Source organism: Cnephaeus nilssonii, assembly GCF_951640355.1.
Source record: "Cnephaeus nilssonii genome assembly, chromosome: 12".
NCBI classification, from domain to species: Eukaryota; Metazoa; Chordata; class Mammalia; order Chiroptera; family Vespertilionidae; genus Cnephaeus; species Cnephaeus nilssonii.
The window spans coordinates 30,640,570-30,667,504 of record NC_137083.1 but is presented as its reverse complement, the minus strand read 5'-3'; the positions used below and the strand labels follow the sequence as shown (position 1 = coordinate 30,667,504).

Here is a 26,935-nt window from a genome sequence, read left to right as displayed (position 1 = left end):
CACTCAGTGTATATCCTATATAATTAAAGGCTAATATGCAAATTGTCCCCTCGACCAGGAGTTCGACTAGCAGGCAGGCTGGCCAACCACCCATGTACCCTCCCCCTGGCCAGGCTGGCCGAACCCAACCCATGCACAAATTCATGCACCGGGCCTCTAATATATATATATATATATATATATATATATATATATATATATATATATATATATATATATATATATATATATATACACATACACACACATATGTATGCACTGAGTGGCCAGATTATTATGCGTTCAGAGATCATAATAATCTGGCCACTCAGTGTATAGGCCATCGTCTTAAGACTTTCTGTGGGAAACCTTGTGCCAATATTTGTAGTAGTCTTAAATGTCTATCGGACAGTTCAGAAAACAAAAGGCAATAGGCTAATTCTGAACCTTGTACCTCACTAGCAGTTTTATACATCCCATGAACTTGGACATAGTGATTAATCTCAGCTCATTTGAAAATGTTTAGGAATTGTGAGCCGCTTGATTGTATCTCTTGGGAAATCACATAACATTTTGTATTTCTTATTGTTTCCCAGGGACCTAACTCAATCCCTGGCAAGTATGACTTTTAGCATTCTCTATGTCCCATGGAGAAAGAAGTATTTTTTTCATCTTTTTGTGGGCGAGAATACAGACTATGAAGGGGAAAGTTCCATGATCAATTAGGTTATTTTGATTTAGGATAAAAAAATTATAAAAAATTAGTTCCTTCTGTCAAAAAATTTAACATATAGCATTAATTTCAGAACATGTTGGCTTATGGTTGTCAGACATATTCATTACCTTATAAACTATAAAATCCCTGGATGAAAACTTATATTGCAGCTTTTATTTATAAGCAAGCTCCTAAAACGTCACATAAACAGAAAAATACATCTTTGTTATTCTACACAGTAATTGCATACATTTGTTTCTTAATCCACCTGGACAGTTTCACTTTTTTCCCTAAAACCATGGATCTGCAGATGATGGTAGCCATAATCAAGTTTGTGAGGAGGAATTCTAAATTAGAGAACAAATAATTCCCATAGGATAGTTAAAATCTGAATCTGATTTTGTTCCCACATCTTTCCAAATATTGACAAATTCAGGACTGGAATATATAATAGCATTATGCTGGAAAGGTTTTTTTTTCCTTCTTTTTGTGTATGTGTATTTTCATTTTTAGAATGGGCAGTGATGATTATTATTTGGTACTTGTTACCTATCTAAAAAAAGGACAAATAATGAACCACTTTCTCATTTTCTCACTGTCTGGTTTCTGCCAGTGTTATTCTACTGAATCTGCTGTCAGGCACGTTACCAGCAACATACTTGTCTTTCAAATTTAATAACCTTTTTTTTTTTGTCCTTGGCTTCTCTTTAAGCATTTGGAAAGGTTGAAAAGGTTGATTCTCTCATTATTAAAACTCATTTTAAAAATACTATTTATCTTTCCTTTTCTCTTATCTTTTTAATATCACATCCTTCTCTAAATGGGCACATCCAAGCCTGAGTCAATGTCTTTTTTATTCTCCCTGTTACTATCATAGCTCAAATCTATTTCTGTATATATCTCCTAACCCTGTCCTCTCTCATGAGTTTTCTCCCTATAGTTCATGAGAGAGGACAGATACTACTAACAGTAGTAGTGGCATCAACAAAGTACAAGTTTAAGATGTTATGAGTGTGTGTTTATGAAGTGACCAGGCTTTCTGTAATCACTTTAGGATCAATATGTCCATCACTAAGCTCATCATCTTTTCCCTTATACAGGTCTTTTCCCAGATTTTCACATATCTGCTTCCTCAGACATCCAGGCCTATTAAATAATCTGTTGCAGATGATGAGGTAAAGAGAAAATTAGAATTTTGATTAGGGCTAGTTTTCTATTGCTGTGTAATGAATTGCCACAAACTTAGTGGCTTGAAACAACATAGATTTGTTTTCTCATTGTTTCTATGGATCAGGAGGTCATTTTCAGGCTAGCTGGGCCCTCTGCTCAGGAAGGAATAAAGGTGCTGGCTGGGGAGGGGATTGCATCTGAGGCTCAAGGTTGTCTTTCAAGGTCATTCAGGTCATTGGCAGAATTCAGAATTGGCTGTATGACTGAGGTGCCTGTGTTCTTGCTGGCTGATGTCTACAGACCTCTCTAAGCAACTCAAGGTCATCCTCAGGTCGTTGACACACAGGGTCCCTTCCGTAGGCACTGCATGGCTGTCGCTTTTCCAGGCCCACAGATGAACTTCTGCTACTGCTTCCTGACCTGCTTGCTGGCTCACCTGCTTACGTCAGGCCTACTCCATATCCTCTCCCTTTTCATTAACTCTAAGTCAGCTGATAAGGGACCTCAATTATGTCTGCAAAAATCCCTTTTTCCATATACCGTAACAAAATCGTGGGAATGCTATCCCATCATATTCACAGACCAGCCCACACTTGGGGAAGTACTTATGCAGGGTGTATATACCATCCAGTGGGAATCAAGGGGACCATCTTCGAATGCTGCTTACCACAGGTAGGTGGGAGCAAGTATGGTAATGAGTGCCAGCATTAATTAGTCAAGGGATGACTTTAAGATGGTTCCACTAACATAAATGGTATCAATGACAAGTTTAGGATGTCATTAGAGTGTCTTTATGAAAAGTTTACTAATTCTATTTATCGATATATGTATCTTTTAAAACACACGTAGAAAATGTTTTACTATGTACTCATCTACATTCCACTCCACTAATTGCATCTTAAATCTGTCTTTGATGCTTTTTGGTAAACAGTTCCCACAATGCAAACATATTTCAATGTGAAATTTAAGATTCTTTTGAGAACTACTATGTTTTTACTGAGAGATACAAGTGAGTACTCTTTGCCTTTATTCTTTGTTATAAAGTTCTATACAATTATACATGGTGGATTCCCCCCCCCCCCCCACCCCCAAGCTAGTCCAGGTAAGGTGCAGTGTGACTTGCTTCAGCTGTCATCCCAGATAAGGATAATTGCTTCTGGTGAATAATCACATTGTGGCTTTCATCCTATTTCACCCTCTGCCCTTTGGAGGAACGGCATTTCTTCTAAGTTGCTTTGTGTGTTTGTGTGTGAGCAATACCACAGTTGAAATATTATTTTTCTTAGGAAGAAATCTGTTGAGAAAAGAAAAAAAAGGTAGATTTCTTATTTGAATAAAGAAAACAGTGTTTCTGTTCTGGTTTCCTACAATGTATTTATAAATAGCATCTGTTTCTATGTAAATATAGAGGTTTGTTAATTGCATTCTGCTAGTGTGTCTAAATTGATGATAAAGCTTTTTCTTTGAGTCATATCTATTTTGCATTCTTTGCTCTATTGTCTAAACCATTTTTTTCCAATCTCAAAAGAAGGTATCTCTTATAAAAAGTATCTCTTTAGGGAAGTCACTGTTTTTCATACATTTGGCATAAAGCAGAGCCCATTACTAATTTTAGCCTGTTTATTCCATACGATATAAGAAAGGTAGATATTCTATCTTATTCTATTTTACAGAGGCTGAGATTTAAAAATTTACATGATTTTTACAAATATATTAGCTGGAACATTTTGTAGGGGGAAAAAAGGGAAGAAGTAAACTTCGGTTTTATTTTGAAATCAGTGCTTTATGTTGATATGGTATTTAGTTGATTTGAAATTAAATACTGACTCCTGAAGACAACTGTTTTGTGTGTTTAATTTGGAACCAAGACCATTCATTATATGGAAACATTCTTTATACATATATTCATAGATTACTATGCTTTAGACCCTCTAGCTTTGTACTTGATCCCAGGGAGTTCAAAATGGAATTGGAAATTAATGTGCTTATCTCTACCCACATATACACTCAGTCTTCATTTCTCTTGATTGACCTAGCATTTCTCTTAGGAAAAAAAAAAAAAAGATTCATGGCTCCGTCAGTAATTGTATTCATCTTCTAATTCACATCTTTCTTGAACTTGTTTCGGCCAGGCTGACATTTTGCCTCCATTAAGGGAGCCTTGGTGATAGACATAAATCCACAAGATAATGTCTTATTCTTGAGTGCCTCTGAAATGTGTTTCTAACCCAATCTCAAAGTGTCTGATGTGTTTTAGGCCCTAATTATCTTGTTCATTCATCAATGTTTTTTTTCTCCTATTTCCTGGGTGAACCAGATCTAGTTTTGAGGATATTAATAGCCGTGGAAGGAGAAATTTGTTGTGACCAGTAGCAAGAAGGTGGATGACATTCACTTCTCTACACAAAGGTCACTTTTCAAGTAGCTTACTTGTTTTTTCTCCTCTGAATGCTTGATGGTAGCTGTATACTGTGTATTTCAAATCTGCAGTTTGAAACAACAGTGCCACTTCTTATCTGAAACATGGATATTAGCTACTTTTCATGGTAGAGTTTATAGCATTCCATATTATTAAAAACATACACTTAGAAATATACATTTGTTTCCTATTTGAATCAATGAAAAAGTTGAATAAAGGTATCAGCAAAATACTTTTAAAAAGAGCATTTCAGCTCCATCCATGCATAGCCACACATGTCCATATGTGGGTGGAAATTGTGGGGAGTTTTTCATCTGTATGCATACCATTTAGAAGTACAAGAGAGCCCAGGGAAAATAATTTCCATCGTCAGCATCAGAGATACTTCTATTCATCTATTTTTATGCATGTGCATTATAGAAATCAAATATACTGTTCTCGTTGCTACAATATGGCCTGCATTAAATCCAAAGAAAAGTATTTCTTTTTGAAATTAAAATCGGGAAGCTAAACAATGTGCAGTCTATTAAAAAGTAAATATTTTAAATGCTTTGCAAAATTGTAGTCATATTGTTGCCCTTTATAACTCTCAGATATTAAACTGCAGTTTCATTCTTAGTTATGCTATTGCTAATTCCATTATTTGAAGAAAGTAATTTAAAATAAACATAGAAGCAATTCCTTTTTGGATTAGGGGTAATAGGTTTACATGTCATCTGTGATTATGATGATGATGGCTTTTTTAGAATGCTCATGAATTTCCATGTTCTCTACTCTATTAGATTTCTCATAATGACCACACACAGATAGATGAATATGTGGCATTTTTCACAAATCTATCCTGAGTTAGAGAAATTCATTCTAACTCATGTAATAGAGACACTTTTATCCTGAATCTTCTTTGCTAATCATCTCTGCCTACTGCAGTTAGGTTATTTTTAATAGGACTTTCATCTTGAATAGTCCTTTCATGTACATTGGCTATGATAAAATCCCCAGCAGTCTCTTTTTATGCTTTTCTATTAAAAGAGGGATGTGGTTGTTCAAATCATGGACTCAGGAGCGAGACCTACCTGGGAATGAATCTGGTGCTCTCATTGACCAGCTGGGGAACTTGGGGCTTCCCACTTGACCTTGCCACACTTCCGTTTCCTTGCCTACCAAAGGGAATCCTATGTATACCTACCTCATCAGCTGTCTGTATACTTTAGTGAGCTACTAATGCATTTAAAGCACCTAGCACAGTGCCTGGCACTCAGGCCTCCACAAATACTAGCTGTTAGTACCATTTCCTCAACTTGAACCCTCAACTCTAAATAGGCTTATCTTTTCACTACCTCTGGAGTCACTTGTAGTTTTTCCTCTGCTACAAGTCTGCTTTTGTTATTCTTCCCACTTGAAATGTTCTCCTCTGCCTTTCCATTCTACCCGCCTTCTAAGAATGAAGTCTGATAGCCTTCGTGAACCCTGACTTGACTGTTCTAATTCTCAGAGCTCTTTTCTTTTTGTGCATTCTATGTGCCTACTGTCAGTTCCATTTACTGAGGCTCTCAATAATACATTGCCTTCTGATCTGTTCCTTATATTGTTTTCATAATAAGACTTGAAGTTCCATGGGATCAAGTGCCCTTTATATGCTCACGTCTTCCTAGGAATAGAAAATGTGAGCATGTTGTTGAGAGGTATTTTGTCTTTTTTAAAAAATGATTTTGTTTCAAAGAATAAATGACTTAGAAACTAAAAAAGCAATACAAAAGATCAATGAAACCAAGAGCTGGTTCTTTGAAAATATAAATAAGATTTACAGACATTTAAGCAGCCTCATCAAGAAAAACAGAGAACCCAAATAAATAAAATCAGAAATGAAAGAGGAGAAGTAACAACGGATATCACAGAAATACAAAGGATTATAAGAAATCACTATGAACAGCTATATGCCAACAAATTGGACAACATGGGAGAAATGCACAAATTCCTAGAAACATACAGTTTTCTAAAACTGAATCAGGAAGAATCAGAAACCCTGAATAGATTGATAACAACTAATGAAATTGAGACAGTAACAAAAAAAGAACTTCCAGCAAACACACAGTCCTGGACCCCATGGCTTCATAGGCAAATTTTACCAAACATTCAAAGAAGAAATAACACCTATCCTTCTAAAGCAATAAACACATGGGACTACATCAAACTAAAAAGCTTTTGCACATCAAAAAAAAAATGCACAGGGAACCCAGGGAATGAAAGAACATATTTTCCAATGATACATCTGATAAGGGGTGACTTTCCAAAATATATAAAGATCTTATACAGCTCAACATCAGGAAGAAAAATAATCCAGTTAAAATTGGGCAAAAGATCTGAATAGACACTTCTCCAAAGAGGACCTATTGATGGCCAATAGACATATGAAAAAAAATGCTCAACATCACTAATCATCAGAGAGATGCAGCTTAAAACCACAATGATATATCACCTCACACCTGTCAGAATGGCTATCATCAATAAATCGACAACAAGTGTTGGCGAGGGTGTGGAGAAAAGGCAGCCGTTGTGTGCTGTTGGTGGGAATACAGACTGTACAGTGCCCAAGGTGCTCCCAAGACAAAGAATGATCTGACCTAAAATGTCATTAGTGCGGAAGGTGAGGAATCCTGAACCCTGGATGTCACAAATAGGTGGTTGAATTTGTATCCTGGCTATTTAGTGTCTTTTGTATATTTATTATATCATAAACATTTATTAACCAGGTGCCTCATGAATATTAAATATCTTTCTATCAGTGTGTAAAACATACATGATTTTCTTACTTATACTTTATACAGCCAATGCAACTTACCCACGTCTAATGAAATTTTGCTTACTAGCTACTTATCTATATATAAATATCTTAAGAGTGTTTGCCTACATTGTTATAACCTTCAAATTTATTCATTTAACAGACTTGAAGATTCACAAAAGCAAATTCACCTTACACCCACCCTGAAATTTCTAATAAGAAATAAATGTCCTGATTGTTTGAGCCATGTTTAGTTCTGTTTTCTGCAACTCGTAGCTTAGAGCATCCTCGCTGGTTCCTCCTTAAAAAGCCAATAGGAAAATGTATTCCGAAGACAAATAAAACAAGGGCTTAGACAATAATGATATTTTCCCCAAATGGTAATGTGAGATTCAGATACTGTAGAAACTGATTATGGTGCCTATGTTAATATGACTCTCATTTGATCATTCTGCTTACATTTCAAGCAACTGTAAGTATGGTGCTTATCATGGGAGGACTGTGAGCTCAGAAATTCACTTTTTATTTTATTTTATAATTGGGACAGTTTTGGCTTGGTGACCTTCAGAAAGCTCTGAAAAAGATTTTCTTCATTGGCTGAATGTTTATTCATAGAGTAGATTTAGAATATCAACTGATGGTTGGCATCAATTCAACACCAGCAGGAATCCCCAGTTTGGATGTGGTGAGAAAGGAAACTTTATTCAGTGCACACAGCTCAATTATGAAACAGCACAGCTGTGCAACAGCAGGGCTGTGAGACGGGGTGAGGCGGTCCTCAGCAAGGCCCCTCTTGGAGTAGACACTTCCGCTCTGCCTGCTCTGCTCCGGTTGCTCTGTTCCATTCTGGTCTGGTGAGAAGACTTTGGTGTTTTGTCTTAGGTGTTTCAATCCAGTTTTCAGTCTTTGGTGAAAAGGGCAAGTGCCCTGCCTGAGCCAGAGGGGTGCTGACTTATACAGAGAGAAGTCCCTGCCCCAGTGTCTGATTAGTCTGTCCTCATGCAAATGAGGATGCCAAATTCTCACACTTTGATTGGTCCAAAAGACGCTGTCTGGATTGATCAGAATGGAGCCACTCTGATAGGTTGGTGAAGATGCTAATGAGGATATAGCCTTACAGTTCTGTTTGGACCAGGGAAGTCTCAATTTTATTGGTTGAAATAGGATTCCAGGAACTGCTTTATAAGGCCTGGCTCAGATGGCAGGAACACAGTGCAGGCAGGCTGTTCGGTGCGGTTTGAATGAGAGAGCCCTGTTTTTTAGACATGGCTGCAAGGCTCTGCTTTTAAATTTGAGCCCAGTTTGCCACCTGGAGCCTTTCTTAGTAGGTATCCCCAGTCCCAGGGTCCACAGAAATGTATAGCTTCTTGTATTATTTCTATTAATGTTAATTTTATTTTCTACTTTAGTGCTTTAAAAATAATAGACTTCAATACTTTTTGTGTAAATTGTGTCTTGAGGCACTTCCATTAAAGTATATGGGACATTTTTTCCACATATATGGAATTAAAGAGAAGTGTATTTAATATGATGCAAATAGTTTAATATTCTATGAGAAGGTTGTTGTTTAGTAGATTTCAAAACAGAATTATTTTATTGTTAATGGTGTGTTCCTTTTCAGTTCTTTTAGCATTCTTTGCCCCCTTTTTATTTTTGTGTTGGAAACTAATGTTTTGTCAGGTAAAATATCACACATAACACATAAAGAGATGGTGAGGGATGGTAGCAAGTTAAAACTGTTTGGTAAAAAGCTAAAGCAAAAAGGGAAGAATAAGGTGTCGTTATAATAATGGTGTGCTTCTGGTAGTTTTCCAGAACTTCTCAATAAGATCAGTGGAATCAACTCTGCTAAGCAAGGAGGTGACAGGTGGTGTAGTCAGTTCAACCTCATAATCCTTTAGAAATACTAGGCTGGGGTGTGTGTGTGTGTGTGTGTGTGAGAGAGAGAGAAAGAGAGAGAGAGAGAGAGAGAGAGAGAGAGAGAGAGAGAGAGAGACCTATAAAGTTGGTATGGGTAAACTTGATTTTCAAATGCTTTACATTTTCTAGTCCTCTTTAACCATCCTTCCTTTTGTTGTTGCAGTGATTTGCTGTCCTCTGAATACATAGAGAGACACATTGAACATGGAGGGAAGACAGTGGAAGTTAAAGTAAGTAAAATTTTATCTCCCTCTTGGGAAAATTTTTTCAGAATCTTTTGAATACTGATTACCATTTTAATACTTTCAGTGATACTTCTAATGAATCGTTTTGGGGGTTTTATAGCAAAGAATCTTACCAAGCCCTAGCGTGGGTGTTGTCCCATACACAGAAAGGTTGCTGGTTGATTGTTGGTCAGGGCACTTGTCCAGGTTTTGGGCTCAATCCTAGTTGGCGACCTGCAGGAGGAAGCCAGTGGATGTTTCTCTCTCTTTCATCCTCTCTCTCTGAAAATAAATTAAAAATCTTAAAAAATTTTTTTATCAAGAAAGTCTATTACCAATTACTTTTGAAAATAAAATAAAACCTTTAGTAATTAGAAAAAGAATTGTAAGTACACTGTGGGAGTCATTGGAGGTATGTTTTGTAGAATTAATATTGCTGCAAGAGGTTCTTTTTTTTTATTATATCACAGAAAATAATTTCTGAAATTTACTTTTAAGGTTAGCACTGAGAACCAAGAGGTGAAATCTTGGGTCAGGGTATACATGGCTTTTTATTTTGTTGGGAATGACGTCCCCTGGTAAAATGATAAACTTATTAGATCTACTGGGAAGTCCCAGGGAATTTTAAAACTCTAGAAACAGTAATCTCAAGATCCTAGTTCTTGTCAAGTAAGTTCTGAAAAGATTCCACACAAATAAAAAGCCTTCTCCAATTATAGGCATAAAAATGTATGTTGTTTTTTTCCAGGGCACTGATAAATCTTAGGGCAATGGTCGGCAAACTCATTAGTCAACAGAGCGGCAAACCGCGGCTCGCGAGCCACATGTGGCTCGTGAGCCACGGTTTGCCGACCACTGTTTAGGGCATATGAGACTGAACTCCACCAAAGGGTTGCTTTAGGCTCAATGTTTAGTATAGCAAGTTTTAGCTAATCGTCTATTTTCTTTTGAACAGTGTTCAGACTACCTATTCTGCCTTGTCATAATTATATTGCTATTTATATATATTTGCTTTCTTTTTCTGATTATATTTGATGCATGCTCATTTTAGAAAACTTGTAAGTAGAGATAACTATATCAAAAAAGAAAAAAATCACCTTTAAACTCTCCTGAGGTGAATTTTGTTTTCATTTTGGTGTATTTCCTTTTAGTGTTGTTTTGTTCTATGCACATACTTATATTTTTATATATAAGTATATATAAACATATATGCAACTTTATATCTTACTTTTAAGAAATAAACATTATATCATCCTATATAAAAAAGAGCTAATATGTTAATTAGACTGGACAGCTAAACGACCTTCTGGATGAACTTCCAGAACGACCAAGGGGCGGTGGGGTGGGACTGCGAGGCAGCTGGAGCCGTGAGGGCCAAGCCCCTTGCACTATTTTGTGCATCGGACCTCTGGTATTGTAAATATTTTCCCAAGTTATTTTCTCTCAAAGCCTATGTTCCATGCTTTTCAATTTAAATATATTACTGTCATAAAGCTTTTTTAATTCAAATTAAACTCTATGTAAGTAAATAACTAAAATAAATTACATTATTCTCTTCAAGTGACAACATGAAACAAATTAGATTTTTTAATGGTATGTTAACCAAATGAAGGAAAGCTTTTTAAAAATATATATATTTTATTGATTTTTTACAGAGAGGAAGGGAGAGGGATAGAGAGTTAGAAACATCGATGAGAGAGAAACATCAATAGGCTGCCTCCTGCACACCCCTTACTGGGGATGTGCCCGCAACCAAGGTTCATGCCCTTGACCGGCATCGAACCTGGGACCCTTGAGTCTGCAGGCTGATGCTCTATCCACTGAGCCAAACCAGTTAGGCCAGGAAAGCTTTTTATTGTGGAAATTTTCAAACATATATAGCAGTGAAAGGAATACTATAATGAGCTCCCACATACCCATTTTCCAGTGTCAACAATTATAAACATTTTGACAGTCTTTTATATCTATACTTGTGTGTGTGTGTGTGTGTGTGTGTGTGTGTGTGTGTGTGTGTGTGTAGTATTTAAAAGCACATCCCAGGCATTGGGCCATTTCTCCAATAAATACATTTTTATATATCTGTACACCTCTGACAGATAAAGACTTAAAACAAAGTCTGTTAATGTTTACAAGTTACCTAGGTATAATAATTATGCCAGTCCCTCTGAAAGTTATTCCAAACTTAAGGTTAACTAATTGAAAGGTTGATTGATTTATATCTGCCTTACTTCAGAAAGGATGCCAGGCTTCTTCTAGTTATGACACAGGAGAATTGAGCCATTTGGCTTATTGTTAGAAAAATAATTCCCTAGATTTAGAATCTCCTGGCTCCTTTTTATTCTCATCCCCATTTATTTAGCTTCGCTTCTCAATTTTGTATGATGTTTTTCCGAATGCACAGGATATCTTATTTCTTTGTTAAATTAAAGACGAAAGGGAAACAGGCAGTTCACCCTCTGTTTCTATTTATGTCTGTCAGTGGAATGCTGAAATGCAAATGGGAGCATGGCGGGCACATCCAGCAAACAGCTATCTATGGTCTCTACAGTACTGTCCCTTTCCAGGAAACTTGTACTTAATCAACAAAGCATACTTCGCTCTGAGATGATTAGGCTCCATGGGTATATATAACACCCAAAGCATTGACTTTACCCCACAGTCTTTGGGAATTGTATTTTCTTGGTTGATGGTTTGTCTAGCCCTTGACCCTGTCAAACCAGGGAAATGATAAATCCAAAGTTCATTTCAGTACTTGGGCCAGAGGACATTACTCCCTTTAAGAAAACCATTTTGATCTCACCCATCATTCTATTTGTTTCCAGTTCATTTAAAAAATGAATTAGAGAATTTAACTCAAAACTCAAAATTCTCCTCTGTGTTTTTTTCCCAGGAACTACTTTTTTTTGTTATTGTTATTAATCTTCACCCAAGTATGATCTTTTTCCCATTGATTTTTAGAGATAGTGGAAGGGAGGAAGGGAGGGGGAGAGAAACAGATTTTGATGTGAGAGGGACATATTGATTGGCTGCCTCCTGCATGTGCCTGGAACCTGCAACCCAGGACCCTTTAGTGGGCAGGCTGATGATCTGACCACTGAGCCACACTGACCAGGGCTCCAGGAACTACATTGAAAGTGCTGAATACTGCCCATCAATTTAAAGTCAGTAGCCAGTCACTCTCCTGTTGGTTCCCTTGTGTCTTGCCCTTTGTGCTTAGCTTTTTACATGGAATCTCTTAGTTGTCCTTTCTTTACTAATGGCTCAATTTTCTTAAGCTTTTCTTTTCACTGGACATTATGAATAAAAAATTTGTAAAATTGTAGGCTTTTTTATTGTTTTGTTTTAACTTCTCTCTTGACCCTCTGTATTAGTTTGCTAGGGCTGCCATAACCAAGTGCCACAGACAGGGTGGCTTAAACAACAGAATTTTATTTCCTCACAGTTCTGAAGGCTAGAATCCAAGATCGAAGTGTCAACAGGGTTGGTTTCTTCTCTCCTTTGCTGTCTTCTCTCTGTGTCTTCACATGGTCTTCCCTCTGTGCGTATCTGTGCCCCAATTTCTTCTTCTTCGAAGGATACCAGTCATATTGGATTAGGGCCCACCCAATAACCTCATTTTAACCTAATTAATTCTTTAAAGACTATCTTCAGATATGGTTACAATATGATGTACTGGAGGTTAGGATGTCAATATATGACTTCTAGGGGAATGCAATTCAGCCCTTAACACCTTTGCATTTATCAATTTTTTAACTGGCTTTTCTCTTGGGACTGAAGTAAATGAAAGGATCTAAGAGATCAAAGCAAAACTATGAAATATCTTTTTTTTTGTCAATAGGCACAGACAAAGTCATATTTATCTTGAGGATGCAAATTGAAATCAACATCATTGTCAAGTCAGATTTAAACAAAGGCTAAAAACCAGTCTAGTAAATATCTCTGCTCAGGTGTCATGGAATCTCTTATTTGTGAAAATTCAAGTGCAATGTATTTGTTTCAAGGATGTGAGTATGAATGTGAGAACAGGAATACATCTGCATAGAAGTACATAATAGCTGCATTGGTGACTCTTTTAGACTGCAATTTTATTTTTTAAATGTCCTTTTTATTGTGAAATACAACACTGACACAGAAGTTACTAAAGGCGAACACCCTATAACCTCTATCCAGTTCAAGAATTGGAGCTTGGTCAGTAATTCCATGTGCCTCTTCCCGAACCCAGGCCCCTCTCTCCTCTTCTTGTAAGACTGTAGACCCTGCCCTGACTTTTACGGTTATCATTTCCTTATTTTTGTCATAGTTTTATCACTCAAGCATGTATCCCTGTAGTTTAGTTTTCCCTATTTAGTTTTATTTTTAAAAAATAAGTTTTAAAAAGTCTCTTTGAATCTTTGGTTTTTCCCTTATCTTTATTTTTAAATTCTCCCTTAAAATTTACTTGTTGAAGAAACCAGATTGTTTATCCTATGCAGTTTCTCACACTCTGGATTTTGCTGTTGATGGCTATTTTCTATTTACAGTAAAATGAAATACATTTTAGTGATTTTTTTCCTTAAGATAATGACTTGTATGATCTCCAAGCCATTCTGTACATCGTCGAAGGCAGTTTTATCCCCATCAGATAGGTGCATAATGCTGATTTTAAAGTTCTATTAAGATGATTTTTTTCAAAGTTTAAAAAGATAAAGGCTTTAAGCAGAACATAGTAACTTTTTGTTTAATGAGACATTTTAAACAATTTTTATTGAATTTATTGGGTTGACATTGGTTAAATAATTATATAGGTTCAGGTATACAATTCATAATATATCATCTATATATTGTATTGTGTGTGTTCATCACCCAAAGTCAAGTCTCCTTCCATCACCATTTATCCCCCCTTTACCCTCTTCTATCTGCCCCCAAACCCCTTTTCCTCTGAAAATCACCAGACTGTTGTCTGTGTCTATGAGTTTTTTTTTAAAAAAAGTATGTTTTTATTGATTTTCAGGTAAAGAGGAAAGGAGAAGGAGAGAGAGATAGAAACGAGAATGAGAGAGAAAGAAAAAAACATCCATTGGCTGCCTCCTACATGCCCCCTACTGGGGATCCGGCCCATAACTCCAGGCATGTGCCCTGACTGGGAATGGAACCAGTGACCTTTTGGTGCATGAGACAATGCTCAATTCATGAGCCACACCAGCTGGGCTGTGTCTATGAATTTTGTTTTGTTTTCTTAAACCCTTCACCTTTATCACCCAGCCCCCTAACCCCCCTCCCTTCTGACAGCTGTCAGTCTGTTCTCTATATCTGAGTCTGTTTTTATTTTGTTTGTTTATTGTGTTCATTAGATTCCACATATCATGAAATATTAATCTCATCTTTCACATACATTTATTTCCAATTCATTTAAAAATTAAATTCCAAATTTGATCTTTTAGGGAGAAATTTTGTGTGTTTGATGAACTTTAACTTAAACATAAAGCCTCAACTAATCAGAATAGCTTGGGAATAAAATCTTTTTATTTCAGTTGTGGAGAACTATGGCTTGGGATCCTTAAGATAAAAGAAACTGGAATTGATATGTAGCAACTAACAAGTCTAAACCATGCTGTTTGCTGTTTGTTAGCTAGCTTTTTTGTGTGTTGAAGCTGAAAGCTGCCAGTATTCTGGTTAAGTTTCTACAGCTCTATTTAATTAATACAATAATACTAATAGTAACTGCTAACATATATTGCTCATGATGTGATAGGCATACACATTTATATATATTCAATCCTGAAAACAACCTGTGGTTATAAATATGACTATGTATTACCCCACATTACAGGAAACTGAGGCATAGAAAGGTTACTTGTTGAAAGTAAATATAATGAATGGTCGATGTGCAATTTGAATCTAGGTTATGTAACTCCCACACTGACTCTTATACCATATTATCTACCATATATTCTATGCTATACAAAAGAGGATGGGCATAAAAATTGAAATGAATTTTGTTTAGACCTAGCCCTAGCCCTAGCCCTACATTACATACATATTCATTCTGGAGGTACCTAACAATTACTCCTTTAGAGTTTAATCCTTAAACTGAAATGGTGGTCTACTTAAAGACCCTTTAGCTATTTCTTACAAATTTGGTTATGCATTTGGGTAAATTTTCTGTAATGTTACTTTGGGCAAAAATGGTGCAGACACGTTTCAGTACAAAGCCTGTTTTATTTTTCACATCTCAGGAAAATAAACATGGTAGGAGTTTTAGAACACTAGGAGAGGAATTTGAAATTCTGTATGTATAGGTGGCGGAAGGGGAAGATTTCCTGGAGGTCAAAGTAAAAGTAGACATCTTGGTAGAGAAGATGATTTATCATATTCATTACCAATGAAAGATCATGTCCAGTTACCGATATCATTAACCATGTCTTCTTTTTCAATTTTTAAATTATTTATTGTTGAAAGTATTATAGGGAATGCCCCCCCCCCCCTTTTCCCCAATTGATCCCTTCTAGCCCGCACCCACCCCAACCATTTCTTTTGGTTAAATTATATGATGTCTTGTTATAATAATCTAAAGTAATAGCTGCTGAGTGTCTTTTTTATTAGCTCAAATGATTTCTAACTACTGTATGTGAGCACTCCCAACTGGTCCTTGGATCAGGATCCTAATTGTAAGGATGGGTGTGTACAGAGACACCCATTATACGTTATCGACTTTTTACTGGCAATTAACTGGTTACTACCCATCACATAATTGAATTGAGTGTACTCAACTATCATTGTCTCAAAGTCTTAATAGTGCCCACAGTGGCATTAAGAAGATGGATAAGAAAGCGAAGGACCGTGGGTCAAGGGTGAAGCCAGAAATTGGATAAAGGCATTGCAGAGAGGCTGTGTTGGAGAGCAGGTGTCAGAGGAGAACAGTGTCTGCTGAGCGGTGGAAGAGGTGTTTGTGACTCTAGGGAGCCTTTTACTCTGATGGAATGGTGGGGTAATTTTCATTAAAATATTTTATAGGCAAACCGAAATGGCCACTGTCGCTCAGGAAACAGTGTATCAGGAAGTTGATATAGAAGCAAGGAAAAAGCCTGAGTTTTTTCTCCCGCTGTTCACATCCATCACCCTTCCCCAGGGCTGGAGCTCCCTGCACGATTTCTAGCTTAACGTGGTCCCATCTCCCAGGAGGTGTCTGTGATTCAAGCAGAGTCTCCATGTTCCGTTTGTACTCACTTTTGTTTCCAACTACTTTCTTCTTTGTTAAAAAAGAGCTTCCTTCTTTATCCTGCCTCAGCCTTTTTTGTTTTACCCAATGAATGTGTAACTGACAGGAAAAACATACTGGCAGAGGACAGCTGTAAGAAATCACTTAGAAAATTTTGAGTATGTGGACTGTTAGGACAGTATATACCTACTTCCCTGGCTCATGCTCACTTTGTAGCTCCTTTAAGCCTGAACAGCATTCATAGAAAATTGCCTGTAATCTTGAATTGTGTTCAAGTTTTCTCATGTCCCCTTTTCTAGGTTTCTCCAGGAAGTACACAATTCTCAACAGTTGAATACTTTAAAAGATGCCCAATGTGTTAAAGAAATAATGTTGCTTAAGGTATCTTTTAAGATGTTTCGTTTGGAAAAAGAAAATACCCACAAATAGTTGTTTGGTACTATAAAATGTGAATTTCTTTCTTAAGTAAAAAATGTTCTCAGTTTGTCATTTGTCACAGAATTTAATTTATTTAAAATGTAGGTTTACAGTTGTTCATATAGAAAATAATACAATAATTAATAAATAATCATACAAGAATAAACCCTGTTTCACATACACCTGTAAACTACTTCCCCCCACCCTGTAGTTTAGTGCCTGCATTCTCTTTCTTCTACCTCTTCTTTTTTGGTTAGTGAAAATACCCTTTTAGGAGACATAAATTTTTCTTGAGTTCATTGCATATGACTGAACAGTATATAAATGCTTCAACTGTTTCCTTTTTGGCCGCAGGGAGCCAAACATAGCCATTAAGCTGCCAGAGTGTCATTATATGTGTTTATTGCAGTAGAAACGATGAACAAAGGGGTTAATCTGAGTTTGCTTATCCTGGATATCAAGTTTCCTTATTGATTCTCAAAAGTGCATTACCATCCAGAATAGAATCATGGTACTTTCTATAGAAGCAGGAAGGGTAAGCGATTAAGAAGAAAAGAAAAACTAGGCCTTGGTGTGCAGTAAATTTTGCTGCATGAATTAGTACAGAGCCATCCATACCATTGCATCAATGATGAATCTTCGGAAGCGAAGACTTGTATGTATTTTTCAAATAGCTTTTAGGTTATATTTTGAGGCTATCTTTGAGATGAAATGCAAGCAACAGACACCGTAGCCAAGTAATCTCTCCAAAGGCTTTTAAAAATCTCCTTTTCCTTTTTAGAACAACTCAGCAGCATTTCTCTTCCAAAATGCCTTTCTTATTTACCACTTTCCTTCACATCTGAGAAACATGCTTTCTATCTTGAATTCTCACTACAGTAGTTCTTCCAGAGGCTCTTGGATAAGGGAATAATACTTTGTCACCTAGACAGTAATTAAGTCACATGGCCTGGAAAGATGCTTTTAGAAACGATTTTTTTTTAAAGGATCTATTTATAGACCTTGTTACCTAAGCTCTTAGTTTTATCACTCTTAATTTCAAATAGAAGTTTCAGGCTTTTTTTTTTCTGGCTCTGTGGAGACGGGGCGGCCTCAATCCAGTAAAGAAACTCAGTGATAGGCATCGGAAGGCCTGCAGACGGGAAGATTACCAATCAAAGACCCTTCGTTGGTCCTTTGAGGGGCTCCTGCTGCCATGGTAACTGGGACTTTTTTAAACAGCTTTAATGAAGTACACTTCATTTACTATAACCTGAAGTGGGTTTCGGTCTCTATTTTGCCCAGTAGGGAGCACAGATTCTTTAATTAAGTATGTATAAATAGAGCTGATTAAAATGATCACAAACAGTTCATGAAGCCATGCTAGGAATGTTTGGCAGATGCAACGTTCCCTTATTTTATTTTTTAAAATATACTTTATTGATTTTTTTACAGAGAGGAAGGGAGAGGGATAGAGAGTTAGAAACATCGATGAGAGAGAAACATCGATCAGCTGCCTCCTGCACACCCCCTACTGGGGATGTGCCCGCAACCAAGGTACATGCCCTTGACCGGAATTGAACCTGGGACCCTTGAGTCTGCAGGCTGACGATCTATCCACTGAGCCAAACCAGCCAGGGCCATACTTTCCCTTATTTTAGATCTGTATCTATATTCTTTTCACTGCACTGTCTGGGAGGTTTAGGTTAAGGACTCTCACCACCGAACCTACACTGAGAGCAGCACCTCTAGGGCACAAGGAGGAAGCCTTCCGGCACAGGGGCCACGGCGGTGGTGTGGGGGTGCCGGTGCCTCACCAGGTTCTCTTTGCCAGAGGGGAATAGTTCAGACGTCTTAGCTGTGGACTCAATACCTCGTTCACACTAATAAAAAACATAATAAAATTAGACGGCCTGAAGAGAGGTCTTTTTAAGTTTGTTTTCAGAAAAACAGTTTAGCCACGACTTAACGTCAATCTGACGAATAGTAAACTAGAAGGACTTAAAACTATTGATTAGTATATTTCCCATATATGCAATTATTTAGTTATTAGGGATAGCTAAACTGGTTTTAAATTTCACTATATTTAATTACTTCATTAGTTCCTAACTGCCAACATAAATTAGTGTTTTAAACCTCAGGATTCTACAGGAATAAGACCTAGACTCTCTAAAAAAGTTAAGTAGGGTTACTCTTCCAGTAATTTAATAAGAAGTCATTGAATTGAATTTCAGGGGTGCTGGTGGGATTCGGTTCCAGGATCTTCTGAGCTGGAGATGATTCTGTAACTGCAGAAAGAGCCAGCACGGGAAACCTGTCCCCCGGGGCTTGTGGGTTTGAGCTGCTGCCCATTTGTAAATACTTTCATTTATAAATAGTGAATTATATCAGAAGGAGGACTCATTAATTTTCTCTGTTATTAGTGCAAGAGCCACGATATCCTCACATACACACTTTATTTTAACTCCCAAACGAAAGTATAGCTGGAAAGGCCCCAGCTGGGTGGCTCTGTTGGGTGGAGCATTGTCCCATACACCAAACATGTCGCAGGTTCTATCCCTGGTTGGGGCGCATACGGGAGGCAACTGACTGCCGTTTCTCTCTTTCTCTCCCTCCCTCCTATTCTCTCTCTAAAATCAATAAACATCCTCTGGTGAGGATTAAATATATATACATAGCTGGAAAAAACACATGTTTGATGGTTGGTGTATGTGAGTCATAGTGAGCTGCTTTCCTTGATTGACAACTAATTATCATATGCTACTGTGTTGTAGAAAGACTACACGTCCATTTGCTATCTATCAACTCAAGCTCCGGGACTAAATCTTACCTTAGGGGCAGGTCACTGCTGCCAGTGGCTCAATGCCAGTCACTTGGAAGACTTAGCTTCTTACTAATTTTCCTTCCTTAAAGCTGGTAGTGGCACATTCTCTCCAGATAATGAAGCCTTCATCGTAACAGAATTAAAAACGATAATGACTTGCTGTACTTCTGTTTTATATTCTCAAAATTTTGTATTTTTTACCAATAAATGATTACTTTGCCCTCAAAGGAGCTGATTTTACCATTATGGGTTTTATTGAATCAGATTGATATCCCGGTGGGGTTAATACTGGTGACTGCACTGAGGAATAAGAGTTAAGAGGCACTAGCAGCAGTTGGAGAAATAGCAAACACTTATTTGGTACTTACTGTGTGCTGAGCACCAGTTTAATGCTTCACATGTTAAGTCTTAGTTCTTCAGCAACACCATTGTTGCTCTTATTTTGCAGATGAGGAAACTGAACGCATAAAGTTTAACTATCTTGCCCAAGAATTCGAGGCCCGGCAGTCTGGTGCCAGAATTCATGTTATCGTCCATTATAGTCTACCGTCTTTCAGAAACAAATATCATAATACCAAAGGAGTTAGAAATCAAATATTTAAGTTACAGCACTTCAATCTACCATTTGCAATTGCATCTTTGTTAGCAGTTGTTTTAGTAAGCCATGAGTTGAAGATGCAATTGTTTGGTTCAGGTGAGTTTTGATTATCCTAAATATAATATTTCCATTATTCTAAAGAAAACAAAATATTTTCTAAGGAAGCCCATTTTTTTCCAACCCTCTTTTTTTCTTGGGGGTTATTTTTAGTCCTTCTTTGTTCTCCATAGAAGTTAAACTGAGTATTGTTCAGTAGAGGGATGGCCATGGCTTCTGAACTGTAACCATTGGAAATGCGTTGCTGTCTTGCACATGGCAAACACATGGCCCAGTTCTTATGCCCATCTTATGCCTATGTGTAAATTTATCTGCATCTGGAGGAAATGTGAAGTTTTATGGACAAGAGTAACTATGCTGAAACATAGCATCATCCTGCCAAAAGACTAGAAGATACTTGAATCCCAGCCAAAGTATACCCATCCCCCGCCCTTCCCCAACACACACCACACACACCAATAATAAAAGAGCTACACGCATCTAATGAACTGATAAAATGTTTTTTTTTTCTCACATGTAACAGTTATCCCAAGTCTGTCTCATAACTTCTTTACTTTTTACCCACCACTAGTCATCTATTTATCTTTTTGATGAGCTGGGCAGTGTGTGCATTTCCCTCTGGCAGGCTTGTGCAGACATATGCTCTTCCCCCATCTTGCAATCAGTGTGGTTTCAGCAATGGCTCAGATTTCATGATTTAATTCTCTTTGCATTATGGGGGGAAATTCTTTGGGGATTAAGTAAATCTCGCTTTCCCTTGGGACTGAAGCAAGGTTGCTCTAGGTCCATCATCATGTAAAATGCATCAGCAGCCTTAATGGCATTGTTGATTACAAGTAGTCTTAACTCTGTAGCCTGAGGGAAATACATTGGCCCATTACTGGATTATGCAGGTCAGGTATCTTAGTGCTGGGAGTAAGGAAACATAAAAAGTGACAGCTGGTGTCAGCATGAGTTCTGTTTCTAAGCTCTGTTAGTAACCTATTCGAATAAAAAGTCCTCTTTATTTTCTTTCTAGTGTAAGATTTATTTTTCACTTCAGTATCTAAAGTATTTCATCTATTAATATTCAAGATGTTATCTATAAACTTAAAAAGACATGTTCGGCTATAATTTTTTTTTTAATTCAAAGGAGCGCTAATGGTGTTTCTATGTATAGAATCAATTAACTATTTTATAATAGACTAGTGTTCCTATTTTAATTCTAATTATAGAATGAATGTTTTCATCATATAATGTCTTATACAAATCTACTGTTACAAATTTTTTTGAAATTCAGAGTGAACTGTTGGAGTAATTATGACTGAACTGAAAGTTGTGAAAGTGTTGTTTTTAATAAGTTCAAAACTGGTTTGAAGCAAAAAAACACACACAAAACAAACAAAAACAAAAACCAAATCACCAAAACCCCCCCAAACAAATTATTCCCTTGGTGTTTTCCCAAACTAATATTATCTTATTATTCATTTATAAGAAGTTTTTATTTTTCTGGTGAAAAAGTGGCCACTATAAAAATAAGAACAAGTAATCAACACCAGAGAATAAGTATTTGGTATTGAGTGGTTTGAGTGTTTACAGCCATGTTTAGGCAGTAATTGATCAGAGCTCCAGTATCAATTATCAAACATAATTTTATCATCACAGCCTTTTAATTGCATCTATGAGAAAGAAAAGGAGGTGGATGCAGGTGGATTTCATTATCCCCATAGGAAATTCCTAAAACTTTAATTAAGCACATGGAGGTTAAATGACATTAGATACTCAGACAGGAAAGCTGACATTAGAGATTTACAACAGAAGAGAAAAAAAAAAAAAGCCCAAAATGTCAGATACCGTATTTGTGTCCGCAACCCTTTTCATTCAATAGATATGTGTTGAGGGCTTGCCATCAGTTCAGGGATATCATGACAATATGTGATGCATTTCTCACCCACACAGCTAGTAGTTTAGTAGGGTGATAGACATAATAAAAATAACTACTAAATGGTCTTTTAAAAGGACAGTTACGAGAGTGCCATATGGAGAAGTCCATGTTGTCCTGAAGGCAGTTGGTGGGAGACCTGACCTAGTCTGGTAGGTTTAGGAAGACTTCCTCAAGGAAATGATATGAATTCCAACCGAAGTTTGAGAGATAAGTAACAGGCAGGTGAAATGCGAGGGGAACAGCTTTTCAAGGTGGTGACATTAGCATGTGCAAAGGCCCAGAGGCCTTGGTGCAGGATCTTGGTGCATGAGGAACAGAAAGAAACCAGAGAGGGTGGGCAGACCAGGAGATGGAGACAGTGGTACCAGAGGGAGAGAAAGTAGGAATATAATGTTTAACCAGAGTCTCAACTCAAAGAAATCAGGCACATCCTAAAGGAAACAAGACTACTTTTTAAATTGTTTAACATTCTTATATTAAATATTTAAAAACTTGCCATACAGGCAAGCATCTTCTGTGTTGGCTTTAACCTTTATTCCTTTGTTGCAAGTGCAGTGTACAAAATACTGATTCTTTGGAAGTTGGCCTGGTATTTAAAAGGAATAAAAAGTTGGTAACATTTGATTTAAAAAAAAAATAGATTGCAAATCATAGAATCAGAAAGGACTTGAGAGACCACCTAATTCAACTCCCTCCTCTGTCTAATAGGAAAATAAGTAACAATAAAAAACAGCAACAAAATCAAAAGCAAAACAAACAAACAAAAATGACCAACCTGTGCCCATAAAAACAGTTGCTGAAAAACAAAACAAAACACAAAACCACTTAATTTTTTGAGGCTTAGCATTTTTTTATCAGGTACAACCTTAAATACTAGTTTGCCTCCTTAAAGGGCATTAATTGAGAAGTTCCTCCTAAGTAAGCCAACCTTTGTACCTTTAAATAAGTCCTTTGAGGGGTAAAAGTGACCACTGAGTGCTAGTGATCAGTTCTGCATCACAGTGGGTAAGACTCAAAAGGGGAAAATGATGCTGCAATGAAACCTTTTTGTGGTAGCTACTTTTCCCTGTTTATCCTTCCGTCTTAAAAATACATACATAAATAAATAAATAAATAAATACATACATAAATAAATAAATAAATAAATAAATAAATAAATAAATGTGGGTGGGAGGATGATACAATGGAAGTGGAAAAAAACAAAACAAAACACACAAAACATGTTCTTTTTTTTCCTTACCTCACATCCTCATATAGTTTACATTTTCTTAAAAAAAAAAAAAAAGAGGGAAAGAAAACAACCAAATTTTCTTTTCAGATGGAACAAAAACCTTTTTCTTCCTTTATGTTAGAGATGCCAAATATGCTTTCTTTTTGTGTAACTGTCTTCTAGTCATTTATATTTCTTCCTGTTATAGTCAAGCATCAATGTCAGAATAAGGTTTTAGGTAACATGCATCTCTTATGCTAAAAAATTTATATAGAACTATACATTTAAACTTCTATTATTTGCAAAAGATGCAATTATGTAGTGGTTTCCTGGAAAGAGTTATAATTTCATGAGTTTGTAATTATATAGTCTCTGTATGTGGTCCGCATCGATTTTCCATTCTCCCAATTTAGAGCTGCATCTCAGAGAACCTGCTAAGTACCCTCTCTGCATTACAGTAATTTGTTGCTGAGGAGCATTTTGTGGGAACCTAAAATTTTTTAGTAGTCTGATAAGAAATGGTTATATTAATGGGTCTGTAATGATTATCTGACAGATAAAAAACAATTTATCTTGCCTATTCTCTGGTTAAAAATAAGCAATTGGGAAGCTCTGTTTGACTTACTAATAAAATTGAAGGTCAAATTTACCATATTATTTGTGTAAAAACAACAATTTGTATTTTAAATGAAGCTTTGGGAAACTAGAATGGCCTGCTCGAGGTAATTAAGATATAGGTTAATCTTCTTAGTTGCATAATGCTGTGGTAGATGCCTCCAGTTTATTCCACTGGGCTAAGCTTCTTAGAAGCAAAATCCTTGGATTATGAATCTAGAAATTCACTTGGTCACATTCAAAGAGATGAGAAGTTGTACTATGTTGACTAGTGTCCCTCAAAAGTCATGGTCCCTGGTACCCGTGAATGTGACCTTTTCTTTTTTCTTTCTTTTTTTTTTTTGCAAATAATGGTGTTTTTACATGTAATCAAGATAAGAGGAGATTGTACTTGATTGGGTGGGCTCTCATCCAATGACTGGTGTCCTTATAACAGGGAAAGTTAGACAGAGTCACAGAGATGGGCACACCGGGAGAGCAGCAGGTGAAGACAGAAGCAGAGATTAGAGGATGCGTGTGCAAGTCAAGGAACACCAGGATTGTGGGCAACCCCTGGAAGTTAGGAAGAGGAAGGAAGCATTCTTCCCAGAGCCTTCAGAGGGAACATGGCTCCACCAACACCTTGATTTCAGATTTCTAGCTTCCAAAACTGTGAGAACACATTTCTGTTGTTTAAAGCCACACAGTTCTTGGTAATTTGCTATGCCAGTCCTGGGACACGAATACAGAAAGCATTTCGAGGTTATTATAACTAACGTAAAAACATTGAGTGTTGGAGTTGCTTGAGCCTACACACAAGAGGAGAGGGAGTAAGTCTGAACCTTCTGGAAATGCATTGCCTCTCAAAAGACGTTAACAACTGTTCAGTGAGGGAACCTGGGAGCGTAACTCCTGGGAATCTCTCACAGTTTTTAGACTGTTTTGCACAGCTGACATTACCTTGGGGAAATCAGTGTAAGAAAAGACTCCTGCACAACAATAAAAATAGATTTTAAGCTCACTGGGTCCCTGGTGGGCTTTTTTTTTTTTTTTTTATAATCCAGAGCTCATAAGAAGATTATAGCCCCTATTTTCTGTGGGCTTCCCCATCTTCTAATGAGATCAACTCTTTCCTTATCATTTTTATTTATATCCAGTGCCTTTCTAGGTCTGTGTCCCTTTTTTCCTTTCTGTGGAAACGTTTGCTACAATAATATTCTTTATATTTTTCTCTTCAGGAGGAACTATGTACCTTTTAAATGGAAGTATTCTTTTTTGTCAGTTAGATTTGTCTCCTTTTAATTTTTAAAATGTTTTTGATCGATGGCTGTAACACAAGATCCTAATGTTTACCAGTGAATATTAACATAGTGCAGAGATTTCAGTGACATAGCTTTAGATGATGATGAGCTGATAATTTTGATGCTGCTTGAATACTTATACCATGAAATGGGTGGCAAACACAAATGTCCAAAGGCATCAACAGGAGTACAAATGAGAGACAGGCTAGCTGTGATAAAACCGGCAGTGTGTGTCTTATTCATCTTCAGCTGATTTTTGTCCTGCAGGAATATGGAAATGTGGGAATGGAGGCTCACTGTTAACAAATCTCCTAATTTTTGCAACTTTTCTGTGAATCTAAAATTATTCCAAAATAGAAAGTCTATTAAAAATCTTATAATTTTAATAATCAAAGAGAAGGAAGGAACTAATCTCAAAACAAAGGACAGTTATGTAAAATTAAGTACATTTAGCTTTATGAAAAGTTGACTATATTATACTTGTTTTTCTTATTTTGGCATTAATTGGTAAAGACTTTTGACATGCAGTAGTATAGATACATGGATTATTGGCAATTAGGAACCACCATGGGACAGCTTTATTTAATTTACTGTGAAATGAGATAATATTGTTTTCTTTTTTACTTTGCTTAGAGTCAGAGACCCTTACACTTTGTACCTGAGCAGATATTTGGCCTATGTCCCTTGAATGAATCCAATCTGATTCTGTATAATCCCAGGTTATGAATTTTAACCAAGGCGGATTTGTGGATCCTCTCCAACATAAGAGTTAGCTTTGCCAAGGAATTTCCTTGATGCAACTGGCCCTTCAGAGACTCATAATTTGCTGACTCAGTAATGCCTGAAAAAGCCATTTCTCATTAGTAGGAGGGAAAAGGAAGGGTAAGAAGAAGACAGTTCTCTCATGTCAGTGCCACTTAAGAGGAAACTGGGAAGAGGTTATTGTAGGCAAGCACCTGGTAGAACAGACTTCGGCCATACAGCCATAACATAAGTCTGAGCAGTGCACACGCTTGGGAGGAACCAAGTGTGCAATAGAATTCAGGGGCAGGGCTTAAGTTCCTGCAAAGGTGTGTAGCTTCTGAATCATGGCAGCATATTGGAATCATCTGGACAGATTAAAAAATGCTTTTTGTCCACTGGGGAGAGAAACCAATAGACATATGAACTATCATTATCATATGGTTCATTTTTATAGAGGTGGGTAATTTTTTTTAGCTATAACTATATCTAATTAGCTAAAAAAAACATTGGTACTGTTATAATGATGTTATTAAATCAAGAAGTATGAAGAACGTTTCAAGGACAATAGATTTATTTCTGGAACAAGAGAGACAGTAAGGAAAAAGCTGTGACTGGCAGTCAGATAAAGAGCTGAACTCTATGAGGATGTGCTGGCTTTTCTCTTTTTCTACAACACCTATCTTAGATTATCATATATAATACCTACTAGCATAAAGCATTGGTTCCTCAAGAAAGTCATATGAAAATATGGAGAACCTTTATAATCAATAAGCCTTGGCTTAAGTAGTAATCTATAGAAATAGTCAACTTTTGTCCAGCTGGTGTGACTCAGTGGTTGAGTGTCAACCTATGAACCAGGAGGTCACGGTTCAATTTCTGGTCA

General features: G+C 36.8%; 1 protein-coding gene across 15 annotated transcripts in view; it reads left to right on the top strand.

The window, feature by feature from the left end:
• Positions 1–26,935, top strand: part of ADAM22 (ADAM metallopeptidase domain 22) — a gene marked incomplete at its 3' end in the record, with an annotated part of 173,280 nt that overhangs the window by 67,336 nt on the left and 79,009 nt on the right. For all 15 annotated transcript variants that reach the window (XR_013814270.1, XR_013814271.1, XM_079785609.1 and 12 more), the window contains exon 4: positions 9,146–9,212. Coding sequence is in view for 13 of the 15 variants with exons in the window: in XM_079785609.1 (XP_079641735.1) it covers positions 9,146–9,212 (67 nt within the window). The remainder of the gene's footprint in view (positions 1–9,145; positions 9,213–26,935) is intronic.